This window comes from Sciurus vulgaris, assembly GCF_902686455.1.
Source record: "Sciurus vulgaris genome assembly, chromosome: 4".
Lineage (NCBI taxonomy): Eukaryota > Metazoa > Chordata > Mammalia > Rodentia > Sciuridae > Sciurus > Sciurus vulgaris.
This window is the reverse complement of record NC_136464.1, coordinates 81,533,232-81,547,248: the sequence shown is the minus strand read 5'-3', so window position 1 is coordinate 81,547,248 and position 14,017 is coordinate 81,533,232. Positions and strand designations below refer to the sequence as shown.

The following is a 14,017-nucleotide window of genomic DNA, read 5'->3' as shown; positions in this document are numbered from 1 at the left end:
TTATGTTACTTTAATATTCTTTACTTGGGCTGGTAGTATTTCATAAAAGCCTTTTTCAATACATGTAATTTTGTAGGACTGTTTTCTTAAATTGGGTTCAGAAATACAGATATTTATAAAACACAAAATATTAACAAGCATCAGTTGAATTATAGCATTTTGATCCATTTATTCCAAAATGTTTAATAGATGCTATAGCATAGTGTATAGCATGAAAGCTGGAAGAAAGGCCGGATTGTATTTGAACACTTCATTCATAAATCAGGCATTTAAGATACATATGCCTTATATACAACATTGTAACAAATAGTGCAAATACTTCCTCAAACTTTTTTTTATTGGGTTATTAAAGTTTGCCTTGGATAAAGGAAACACATTTCTGAAGATCAGTCCTCTATTGTACTGGATAAAGCTATAGGAAATAGAAATATATAAGCTATAAAAGCTCAAGTAGATAAAATCCGGATACCATTTCTATTGGTTTGTCTAAAACAAGATTTCAGGACCTTGAAACCTCTTAGGTCAAACAGAGTCGGCTGTTAGAGGGGTTTCACCATTGTTAACACTATGTTAGAGTTCTTCTTGTATAAAATATGGCTTTACTTCATAAGGAAATACAAGGAAAGTGGTAAAGAAAAGAGGTGACAGTTTCATAGATTTTTATGGTCTTCCACAAAATATGAACTGCTTTGGTTTGATATACCTCCTTCTCTATGAACAGTTACTTCTTGAAGTATCCTTCTTTCCTCTTCTGCAGTGGAGGTCCTCATAGCTGAGCTGATTTCTCTATCCCTGTCGGTCATAGCATCCAGAGAAACAGAGCAGGCTCACATTTTGTGTTGATCTTATGGTACCACACAGTGTGTTGTGTATGAGTTTTTAGAATAATATCAAAAGCTAGCACGTATCAAGAGCTTATTATGTGTGGGCATGTTACAGAGTGTATTATCAAACAGCTCTCTCAACTACTTTGGGAGGGAGTTAAGTAAGGAATAGAAATGAGTCACACAGATTGCCTGTGCTAGAGCTAGAATTTGAACAGTATTTTATTAAAATACTGCATTTCCCTGGTGGAAAAGCACCTTCAATTTCCTTCAAATTCAACTAATGTCTTCACAGCTACAAACCATGAAAACAATTACCTGCTTTTCTAAAAGGACATAAGAATATCATTGAAACCCTCATTTCTGCTTCTTCATCTTGACTATTCCTATTTCAGGTCAGTTCTTAAATCATGAAAGAACTAATGCCTTTCATATGTTAAGGACTCTTTCATCTGATTATTCATTTAATTTGAATAGACATGCTGAAATCATGAAACACATTATTTTATTTGCTTATTTTATCTATAGTATAGAGATCACTGGGAACAGATATTTCTCCAAAGAAGCTATACAGGTAGCCAATAAGCATATGGAAAGATGCTAGACATCATTATGTATCAAGAAAATGCACATCAAAACCACAAAGAAAAATTGTTTCATATATACTTGCATAACTGTAATAAAAAAGAAAATTTTGGAGTGTCACAAAAAAGGAAGGAAACGGTACCTTCCTTTGCTATTGGTGGGAGGATAAATGGTGCAACTATTTAAGAAAACAGTCTGACAGTTCCTCTAAAGGTTATCATAAAGTTCCCAAGTGATGTAGTGATTCTACTCCTAGGTATATATCCAAGAGAAATAAAAACATAAACATACACAAAACTTTGCACACACATATTCACAGCAGCACTGTTTATAAGAGTCAAATTCTAGAAACAACACAAATATCCATCAACTGGTGAATGGATAAATAAAATGTTGTATATCCATACAATGGAATATTAACAATACAGCTACAACACATATGAGTCATGAAAACATTAAGTGAAAGAACTAATCACAAAAGATCATATATTACATAACCTCACTTGTGGGAAATGTCCAGATTTTCTGTAGAGACCTAAAGCAGATCAGTGTTTGCCTAGAGATGAAGGTGGGAGAATGAGGGTGGAGAATGAGAGCTAATGAATACAGGGTTTCATCTTAAATGAATATGTTCTAAGTTTAGGTTATGGTGATGTTTGCCCAACACTGTGAATATCATAAAAACCATTGCATTGTATGTTTTACATGGCTAAAAGTTGTGGTATGCAATTTGTATTCAATAAAAATGTTAAAAATAGATCGCAGGATTGTTTGAAGATATTGACAAGAATTATACTAGGAAAATGCCTAGTTTTATAGATTCCTTATAAATAATCTGGTATTCCATTTAAATATGTTTCCATTCTAAGTTTTGCTTTTTATTTTTCTCTACTTCCCTAGAGTCCAGGACATTGGACTCCCTGTGAGAATACTCTTCTACCTTCTTACTATCTCCTCCTTAAATACTGTCATGAGATGAGGAAAAGCTTGGGAGTTGGACAAACTTGGCTTCACTGGCACCTCTACTTCCTACAAGCTGTGTGACTCAGCAAGCCAGTTATCTGAGCAGTTATTCACACTTTTTCCAGATGTTAGTGAAATTAGAGATGATACAAGCCAAGCACCTGGTATTTGGCAAGTTCTCTATAGACATTGTTTCTATTATCATCCAATTGTCCAGAAAATGGCATAGTATTTAACACCTGGCATCCATGTTAGTACCAGTCACTTGAAAGAGCCTTAGTGTCAACTCCCTCCCTCAAAATTAAATATCTCCTCCCAGCCCAAATATTGTGGGTAATGTCTGAAGTTCTGCTATTGCAGTCTCTGTCAGCTCACAGTCTTTGGTTACTGTATAAATGTGAATTCTATCATAACAAAAACACTTTACACAATCGTACTTCTGCCTATAACAATAATAAGTGGAGTTTTCTTTGCTTATTAAAACAAAACAGCTTTTGTGGCATGGTAACAAAATATATCGAGGGTCTGAAGATAAGCTAGAGAGATCACCTACTGCTTGGGGTGGCCAGCCACGACTATGCAGGTGGAATAGTTTTGTGAGTTTTGGAGAGACTTAGTGAAAAAAAACTTAAGCCCTCTCTCCCTTTTATTTTTCTTTCTGTCTTGAAGAGTACTGACATGACCTGGTAATTTGTGAGTCTTCCACACAGGAATGGCCCTGACAGGAGATCTGTTTCATAATCCTGCTTGATTCAGGGACCATTAGCCTCCATCCACTGCATCTGTCTCACCCTCCATTTTTATAATCCCAGGTGAACAGAATAGAGAACAGGAGATGCAGAAATGCCTCTTCTCCACCCCATCCCCACAAGACACCCAGTTCTAATTCTTCTGTCGGGTTAGCCAGGTGTGGGCCATTTTAAACCAGTTATTACTGGTCAAGAATTAACTTGTTTGCCATGTACTGACATTGGCACTAACTAGGGGAAAATTGCCAAACATTTATCTGAAAAATATAACACAAAATCTCCACCAATCAAAGCTTCTATAAGTCCTCACACTTATGATATTCTCCTTCTCTCTCTTTTTCTTCTACCTCCACATGCACGCACATGCGTGCGTACACACACACACACACACACACACACACACACACACACTTAGCAAGTGTGTTTTTCCTTCCAAGGCAAACAGAGTCCTCAGTTAGGACTAGAATACAAGTAGTCCAAACACACATGGACAGGGAAGGTTCGCAGATTCCCGGTTATTTTCACAGTCTTACAATAATGCTTTGATGTTACCACTTGAAAGGCCTTGAATTGAATTTAAATTGTTTGCTAGAAATGTTTTGAGTTCAATCACTTAAACTCAATGTAAACTTTTCTTTGAAGGGAAAAAAAACCCCTTAATTTGCTTAATTTACAAATGTTGATTTGGTTAATTTGTACCCTTAATTATGATTAGGTTCAAAGACAAACTTGAAAGGTACAAATAACAGCATAGAGTTTTGATAATTTCCCCAATAAGTCTACTGAAAATAAATTAACAGAACAAATACTAGGGTGATCCTTTTAACTGTTTTTGTTTTATTGGTAATTTCTGTTTGATTCTTTAGAATATTTAGATGAAGTTTGACAAATTTTTAGCAGTTGAATTTTGTCACAGGTTTATACTTACTTAATCAATAGAACAATTCTTCTATTGCCTTGATTAAGTTGTGTGAGAGTCTTATAGGAAATATTCCTGGGTCACAGAAAGAGAAAGTCGCAAAAGAAAGAGTAGTATTCTAAGGTGAAATCAGCATTCCTGGCCGGATAGTGTATCTTTCCAGGAAGATGATGAGACTTGTGGGATTGGATGAAAATTAAGACTTCACAAGGGCCGAGCACAATGGCACATGCCTGTAATCCCAGCGGTTTGGGAGTTTGAGGCAGGAGGATCACAAATTCAAAGCCAATTTTAGCAACTTATCGAGGCCCTAAGTAACTCAGTGAGAACCTGTCTCTAAATAAAATACAGAAAGGGGCTGGGGTTGTGGATCAGTGGTTATGTGCCCCAGTACCAAAAAAAAAAAAAAAAAAAAAAAGAAAAAGAAAAAAAAGAAAAGACTTCGTGAGATATTGTTTATAAAAGGCATCATTCATCCCAGAGTCATAGCTTGTCTGAAACAATTTTTGATGTGCCATGTTTTGGGTAAAAATATATAATAAATGTATTTTTTCTGCGTGTTCAACACAGCGTCCTCTCCACCCCTGGGAACTTAAAAGCTCATATACGTGGACTAAATACACCCAGGTGTCTTCTTTCAAAACATTAATTTCAATTATTTTATATTTGTTTTCCTATTAGGTCCAGGGTTCATTTAATTATTTAGGAACAACTAGGATTCTTGTTTTTCTGCTTACCTATTGAGTATGTCTTTGTATTGATGACTTGCTCCTGTATTTTACTCAAACTGGGTAGGGATTTTTCCCAATTCTTGATCTTTTGTACCCCTGAGTAAATTAAACATTCCCTCTTTGTCTTAATAGTAGTTTTTAAGGTATTTTTGTTTGTTTTCCATTGTATTTCTCTTAGGGTTAATTTTAAACAGTACTTTTTGAACTTTGATTTGCATGTGGTTCAATGGGTATTTTATTAAAATGCAAACTCTGATTCAGCAGAACTAGAATGGGACCCCAGAGTCTTCATTTCTATCAGACTCGCAGATAATGCCTTTGCTGCTGGTCCAAGGACCACACTTTAATTAGTGAGAGAGTAAAGCATATTCCATTTGCTTTGAGCATTTAACGTCAGGTGAATGGGGAAGCAGGAGGTGCCAGGCTGGTATCTTTCTTGGGTGAAACCCAGGGAGATGGAGTGCAGATGACTATGACAATACCAAATTTCAGATGTAACTACTTAAATAATTTTTTCTCCATTATTGAAAAATTTCTGAGAAAACTGAAGTTTGGACATAATGTGTTCTCAATGATTGCCAGTTTCAAACTTCCTTTAAAGTGAAATTAAGATTCGAATACTTAGAAAGTATGTGGTTCTATAAGTCTAGATTTTAAGAATTTTAAAAGTATCTTTTAAAATTATCTTAACACCCACTGTGTTTAATAATGGTCCATTTGTCGTCACTCACTTCTCTAAAATCTTACCAAAACATTCAATATAGTTTTTATAAAAAATAACCTTTTTTGCTCTGATGCTAATATATCTCTCTTTATATAAATGTATATATATATTACAAAAATTAGTACAATTGGCATAAACTGGTATACAAAATTGAAGTGACAAATATATACATACCTTAAAACATTCAACATAGTTTTTACAGAAATAATCTTTTGTTTTTATAACCATAGCTTATATCTCATAGCTACACATATTCTGTTTCTGTATCTATACCTATGTTTATGCCTATTTGCCTATATAGAAAATGTATTTGGCAAATTCAAGGAGCTGAAGCTATGCACACAATAGGTGTAACAATGAGTGAAGAGGCTTGTGATGCTGACAAAGTGAAGAAGGAAATTACTAAGGTTTTATAGGTCATGAAAATATTCTATGAGCAATGTAAGCCATGAGAGGTTTTACAAGGGAATAACATGAAGTTATTTGTTTTAAATCACTATGGTTGCTACATGGGAATTGCATAATAGATTTCTGGGGAGAGTCAGGTACTGGGGATTGAACCCAGGGATGCTTAACCATTATTCCACATCCCTAGCTCTTTTTGTTTTTCATTTTGAGACAGGGTCTCATTAAGTTGGTTAGGGCCTAAGTTGCTGAGGCTGGCTATGAACTTTCAATCCTTTTGCCTCAGCCTCCTGAACTACTGGGATTATATAATAGATCAATTTTAATGACTCTGTTCTGTCTACTAGACCTATGTTCATTTTAGAGCTATTAACATTTAATATTATACATGACATATATTTCTTATTTTATAAACACATTTTTAATTGAAAAAGAAGGCATTGCCATTTGGGGTCAATATTTACTAAAAATGCAAAAGATATCGGGTTAGCATCTCAGGACATTCCTTTGCTTAGTCTCCTTCATGAAAATCTATAAATACAAAATACATCATTTGTCATTGGTGTTTTTATTTGCTCTGGGTTTTTGTTCATTTTCACGGTTGGCTTTGCAGAAACACACTTGATAAACCAGTTGTTAAATAAGTCTTTGTTTTATATTTGTTGAGTTAGAAACCAATAATTTCTCTTTAATAGCTACATTTTTATACAAAGTAAAAGCAAATAATTATAAACTCAAAGTATTACAGAGATTGACAGGCAGTTATGACTCAAGCCAAGTATACCACCATAGGGAAAAATTTTGACCTATGACCAAATTGGAGAATATATGCAATCAAATTCAAAAGTTTTGAGAAAAGTGGGCAAACAAAATATATCTACAATATCGATTGGCCCAAGGCCACCAATTCGAGATTCCTTATCCCAAAATATTTAAAACTTTAGAGGAAAGTAATTCTAGAAGTTTCAACAATATGTTGCTAAAAAGATTTTTTTTGATTAATGTAAAATAAATCATTTTGGATATAGGAATAGCTTATGATAGGGAATATATTCTAGTTGTTTACCTCCCTAGACAAAGTTTATGTCTGGCAATGGTTTTAGTTCTAATTTATATTGCTAAAATGATTTAACTGTGAATAAGGGTAATATTTGTGATATACAGTATGATTTATGAATGCCAATGCACCAAAAACCCAATATAGGCCTTTCTGTTACATTATTAACTCAACTGTACCATTTTCTCATTTGGTGCACATTTTCAATGATACTAAAAGGAATGCTTAAAACAAGGGAAATTGGGAACTGAGTTATAGCAGATATATTTTTTTCCAAGGAAGATTAATTTAAAGCCTTTACTTAAATGTCCAGAGAAAAACAAGTAGATTCCTAAACTGGCTCAGGTTGCTTAATATTGACTCCAGGCAACAAGATGAAGTAGTAGTACTATCACAAATTGAAAAGTACAGTGAAATAGTTAATAGATTTTGCAGAATTATAAAAGGATTATTTTCAATGTAACAAGACAGAATTCTGATTAAGACAGCTAATTATATAAAGGAGATAAAATAATTAGGGAAAACTCGTTTCCTATCTTAATACTTGAAAGAAAATCTGTTCTACTTCCATGAGACAAATATGTAATATAATAGATGTTTCTAAATGATCATTTTTCTGTGATGCACCTGAGATTCATTTTAAATTTCTGCAAATATTATATTGAATAATAGAAAATTCTTCATGTTTGAGACCATGATGAATTTTGTTCTAACTCCTTAATGATTACTTACCTATCTTTGGGACTTAATATCTACTTGTAACCATTTTCTTTACAGTTGATAAATACTCAGGTATTCCCATATACAATATTTAATAAGCACCTATTTGTTACTTTTGAAATACTACCTCAAATGTCACTTTTGACATAGTATATGCCCTCTACTGATATGATATTGTGATAGAAAATAGAAACAAGAAACCTGAGAGTTAATATATCATGAGAGATGATCTGTAATATGAACATTTGTGGTGGTGAATTTTGAAACCAAATGAGCAAATTTTGTATCTAGATGTGAAAATAATATAAAAGCAAGTGAAAATATGAAGTTTTTTTCAGATTGCAAAATTTATATATCAGAATCATATAAAATCCATATTGTATTTCAAGTCGACATTAGTTATATTAGGTATGAAGTTTTAATAAATTGTTCATTTCTTTAATCTGAATTAGTTCTTGGCTACAGAGCATTCTTGATAAGAGACTGATGAGTAAAAGCAAATGCCAACCAGGGAATTCTGTCTAGAGAATACCTGATGACATAAGGCAGTGAGAGGACTGTGGGATGTAACTAATGATTCAAGTTTCCTCATGTAGGTTGATGCACATAATTATCCTGAGACCTCATCAGACCTAAGAGAAAGGCCTGACACACCATAGAAAATTAGGTTCTGTACATGTAATGACCCATCACAGCATGGTAAAGCAAAAAGCCTTGCAAGCTGATTAGAAGGGTTTTTATTTTTTTCAATGACTTTCTACCAAATCTGAAAACTATCTTTGAAAAGTTACATACAATCTCACATTACCTTTGCCTGAGGTTGACATTGGCTTGTATTTCAACTCCAATTATTAGAAATCCTAGAAAATCAGCAGATGCCAAAGTACATTTTTAAAAAATTTATCATGATAGAAGTTGTAACTGATGGTTGTGTAGTAAAACAGAAGGTTCTGATTGTAGCATACGTGTTCCTTAAATTATTCTTCCCTGTCAAATCAAATAGGCTTCTCTACTTCCTATATCAATACTGGAACATTGAGATAGTGAATAGGAAATGAAGAGAAGCTATCTTATTAGCTTTTCAAAGAGTAAAAATGTTTGCTTTTATCATACTTCTAATTGATAATTTAATGCAAATAGTTCTTAGAGCTAATTTCTTTTGGAGAAATTTGAGTGCTCTTAATGAGAATATTTACTCCCTAAGACACTTTATTTGCCCTTTATTCCCATCTGTGATTATTTAATAATGAAGACAGGAATGAGTAAGGTAGTTCATATGCTGAGTTGGTGGTCTAATGGAAGTGGGAATAGGGGCTAGAAGTAAACACAGTGCATTGCAATATAATAAATGCTGTCAGTAATGAAGATATCTGTAAGCTGCTCCCGAACAAAGAGTTCTCTGTGGGAAACATGAACAAAAGCCTAATATCTGACTATCGACAAGATATTGCTTCTGATACAAACCATAGAGTACCACATGCTTTATAGTTATTTTAGCTGTTGAACTATATGGATGATAATGGATATAAAGGATTTTCATCAAGTTTTTGTACTTTCATTAGTTTTGCCTTTTTCATTAACAAAAGTAATCAGGCCCCACCTATCTCTTAAGAACAACAAACTTCTGAATAATGTATTCAAATTAAACATGAAATATTAAAATCAGTCTTAATTGTACAATATTTTTATTTAGTTTTCATTAAACAATGCAGAGATTTTACTAGAACAAAGACTATAACCTTTAATAGTTTTCACAACTAGAGCCCTTCAGTGAAAGCTTTAGGATAAAGCAACTACAATTTCAAAGTAACCAAGCCAACTCTAAATGAATATTAATTAGAACTTTCACACATACACAGGTGAGTTATCTTCTAATACAGGAGAAACAGAAAGCACAAGAAACTTAACAGTATAAACGACCACAACAAAAAGCAAAGCAAACAGCATAGGAATGAAATCTTTGTAAAATGAGAATGAATTACCCATTCAAAATGTAAAAGCCTGGCAAAGGGAAAATAACTTCATTTCTAAGTTCAATATCGTCCTTGTATTAAAAGATACTTTGTTTTTTTCCTTCTGTAACTAGATATTGGCTTTCCTTCTCCAGAGGAAAATCACCTGGTTATCTGGGACATTCTTCTGTTAATTGCTATTTAGACTGTGATAAAATGTTTATGTGTCCACATCCTCAAGGCTTAAAAATAAACTAGGTGGTACCTCTAAAGGAAACATGTTAAGTTCCACCTTCCTATTGATTTTAAGTAACTTATGGGTAAGTATATTAGGATTAAATGACTTGTCAAAAGTGAGCAATAAGTCAACTGAGCAAATATTCAGTCTATATCATCTCTACCCATCTTCGCCTCAATTATCTGATACGATGGCAATAGAAAAAGCAGATTATGAAACAAGAAAAAAAGGCATGCTAAATGTTGAGACTAAGATTTTTAGTCTTGATTCTCACTGACCAAATGGATACCATCTATACGTGGAAGCTAGTTACCAGGAAACTGGGAGCTTTACTGAAAGAAACCTTTCACTATTTATGAAAAGCCCAATGCTGTGTGTACTCACTCAGATCAAATGGTCCTTTGACACTGATTTTGGGGAAAGGATGTGAGACTTACTCAGATTCAGATTCAGGGCTTAAAGACTCTTGAGAAATAGGAAGGTACTGAGAAATAGTATACTGAGTCTCATCAAAGGAGACTTAAGTAACCTGGTTTGTCATAGAACTACCCCTGTAAAATCATCACAGCCAGGGTCAGGGCAGAATACTGCTTGTCTCTGAAGAGAAGTATAAATGAAGCAACATTAACCAGGTGGATTCCTTGATTTTTCAGGTAACATAGCTTTTTAAAAAAAACTCTAAAACCACATATTTAAACTCATCCTGTTAGCTCTAACATTTCAAAATAATTCCAAAACTAAAACAAGGTTTAATCTAATACAAAGCTGTATTTCCTCCAAAATAGGATTTTGTATTTTGAATGGTTTACCAAAAAATATATCTTATAATTTTGAGGTAAATTTGTTATACAACCAAAAATCTTAAAACCATCTTAGTACATTAGCATTTAACAGGGTGCCTTTTAGTCTTTATGTGCAGTTTTCACGTTTTACTCAATATTTTAAAAATGTACTTAACATATTGTAGAGACTATAATATTGCTGCATATCCATTGTAATCTTATTTGGTACACTATAATCACTTTCAGAGTTATTTTTGTATATTTACAGTGACTTAAAGTGAACAGACCCATTCCCTCCACCCCCTCCCTTCAATTAAAAATGAAAACACAAAGACAACAAGAAATGTGATTAGGTTCTAGGAGGGAAACCCTTATTATTGAAGTGTAGGGATGCAGAAGTCAGCTTTTTGCACCCATTTTCTATGCTACAGAATAAACTCTATGAAACTACAGCCAAGTATTTTTAAAAACCTTTCAAGATGCTCCAGTGGATTTCTGGATTTGCTCCTTTAAAATCAGGATACTCTGCCTTTGCTCAGGTGGCAGCATGGCAATCTGATCTGCGGTCAGCTGAAGAACCTGCATGATCAAAGCTGCTTTTTCTTGATCCTGTGGAGTCACCTGACTCTGCCCAGGACTAAAACTGCTTGGCTGGCCTCCACCTTGCTTGCTTGCCCCCTGCATACCTGCTCCTTGTATGCCCACACCTTGTATGCCTGTTCCCTGCATTCCTCCTCCTTGTATGCCTGCTCCCTGAATACCTGCCCCTTGTATACCTGCTCCCTGCATACCACCTCCAGGATTTCCCACTCCTGAAATGCTTGGGACCTGTCTAGGTCCCTGAGGACCACTTGCCCCTATATTAATGGGACCAGGACCCTGGATTCCACCAGTCATGGGGCCTCTTGAACTAGGGCCAGGGCCTCTCATCTCTAATCCTCTTGCATCCATGCCTCTTGCTTCCATCCCTCTGGCTTCCATTGCACAGCTTTCCACTGCTCTTCTCTCCATTACTCTTGTCTCTAAGACTTCTGTTTCCATGGCTCGAGCCTCCATCCCTCGAGAATCTCTACCTCCTCTACCATCCATAGGTAGACCCCTTTGATCTATCATGGGTCCTCTAGGCTCTCCAATTAGCAATCTGGGATCTGATAATGGCCCTCCTCTCATATCATGGGAGGAAGGGCCACGGGTGTCATGACCAGAGGCATGGTGCATTGGGGGACCCTGATGGGGTGGACCCAGATAACCTCTGGGTTCTACTTCTCCAGTAACTGAAAGCAGAGTCCCTCCACGTGGGTCATTTGGAGCATCTCCTAACAGTCCTCGAGGAGGTAAGCCACCAGCAGTCATGGGTCCACGAGGCATAGGAGCTCTAGGATCTGACATCTGTACTTGTCCCCGTTCTAAAGGCACTGGGCCAACTCCTGGTATTCCAACTTGTGCCTGCATTGCTCCTCCAGGAGTTAAGGAACCAGGACCAGGTCCAGGAACTCCTGCTGGTATTGGCCCTGGAGCTGGAATTCCACTCTGGATAGGAGTCTGCATCAGAGGAGGAATGTCCTTAACAGGTCTTCTAGCCAAATGTTGAGGCTGAGGAGCTGGAGGATTCTGTTGGTTCAGTAGAACATTAGGTCCTGGGCACAGACCAGGGCCAGGGCCAGGGCCAGGGCCAGAGACAGGCTGAGATTTGCCTGGGATCAGTGGTGTGACATGTATCTTTCGATGCAGAATTTTCAGAGCGATTTCAGGATCCATGATTCGCATCACTACTTGCGCCTGCAGCAGCGCATAAGCCAGCTGTGGATTCTGAAGTAACATGTTTCGAGCTTCTTGGTGACTATTCTGGACACAGAGCTTCATCTGCTTCATCAGCTCAAACATCTGCTCCGGGGGGAGACTGGCAACTGCTCTGGTAATTGATTCAGGAGCATCTTCTGGATCGATGGGGTCCCCATAGGGCGAGTCAATGATGGGTGCTGCAGGCCCCAGACTCTTTAACTCCTCCTTATTCTTTTCACTGGCAGCATTGTCCACCCGAAGCGCTCTCCCACTGAACTCACGCCCATTGAGGTTCCGCATGGCACTAAGCGCGGTCTCCTGGTCTTGGTACTCGCAGAAGCCATAACCTTTGGGTTTTCCCGTCTCTCTATCATACACTAGACGGAAACTGACAACAGAACCAACCTCCGAGAAAATGTCCTTTAACTGCTCCTCAGTTGCCTCATACGGTATGTTCCCCACGAACACGGAACGCAGCGATCGATCCATTGCCGGGTCTCTCACCGCCAAACTAGACATGATTCCGGTTGTGCACAGAGCCGATAGCGGATTCTTCTAAGAGTCGTCCTCTTGTGACCCACACTTCCGTTGAGCGAAGGAAGCCGCTCTCAAAATCCGGGCAGAAACCTTAGAGAGCCACTTGCAAAGTTCCGCTTCTTCGCAGAACCTACGTCTTAATGTCCCACTAACTTGGCTTAAGCTGTCCGTTCTGATCATGTGTGATTCTGTCAGCCCGTTGTTACTGAGACGCATAATTCCTTTTCCAGGTATTATTCTGCAGACTTTCCGCGACGCCCCACCCCCACCATGACAGGCTCCGTTTGACTTGACCACAGTAAAAATGGCCGAGTAGACTTCGCCATGGTAACCGGGAGAGTCCGCCTCCCGTGACGTAAAGGGCGGTTTTTGTTTGCGTTCCACCCGCGGGAAACCGCCAACCGAAAACTGATTTAAAGCGGTGTGGTGTTTGATCTGATACAAGTATTTTCACATCGTCATTTATCTTTAGCTCAATATATTTAAATTATTTAAAATTACTTTTCAGACTGTGAAGTAGAAGTGTATTCATTTAAGAAGCAGGATTGAGATTTGCCCTTTAAAATACAAAAGTAATAGCTTTTTTTTTTTTTTTTTTTTTTTTTAGAAAAATATTTTTGGAAGTTAACTGCCCAGAAATACAAACAGGCTTGTACCAGCTTCATCTTCGCAACCCGCCCCCACCCCCAGTTGCTTAGTATAAATGTTACTAGATGGCCGTTCCTTCTAGGCTTTTCTTTCTGCACACAGCCTGCGGTTGTAGTGTTCATACTATTAGGCTGTTTTCCCCTCAATATGAATCGCTTTTAATATTAATCAGTGGATAATAATAGCATTCTGTGGTTGCAGAGCATGGATTAATTGAATTTATTTAGCAATTCTTGTGGGCATTTAATTTAGTTCTGAATTTTATTATAAACTCAGATGCTATAAATCCACCCTACTATGAAAGGAAAAACTACTTACTTAGATTTTGCTACTGAATTCTGAGAAGTTTAAACTCATTGAGTGTAGCCCCCACACCCATTTGAGCATAGATCTGAAACTTA

General features: G+C 36.5%; 2 protein-coding genes across 4 annotated transcripts in view; one reads left to right on the top strand and one right to left on the bottom strand.

Annotated features, from left to right (window-relative positions):
• The window catches only part of LOC306660154 (cGMP-dependent protein kinase 1), a 1,225,718-nt gene that overhangs the window by 685,089 nt on the left and 526,612 nt on the right, over positions 1 to 14,017 (top strand). The gene's annotated exons all lie outside the window — the stretch shown is intronic.
• On the bottom strand, positions 9,346 to 13,438 carry CSTF2T (cleavage stimulation factor subunit 2 tau variant). The gene has a single exon (XM_079138307.1). The coding sequence runs from the start codon at positions 12,948 to 12,950 to the stop codon at positions 11,124 to 11,126; it is 1,827 nt and encodes a 608-aa protein (XP_078994433.1). The 5' UTR covers positions 12,951 to 13,438; the 3' UTR covers positions 9,346 to 11,123.

Excerpts from the sequence above, each read along its gene's own strand:
- CSTF2T (XM_079138307.1), bottom strand. The coding sequence starts at position 12,950 with ATGTCTAGTTTGGCGGTGAGAGACCCGGCAATGGATCGATCGCTGCGT.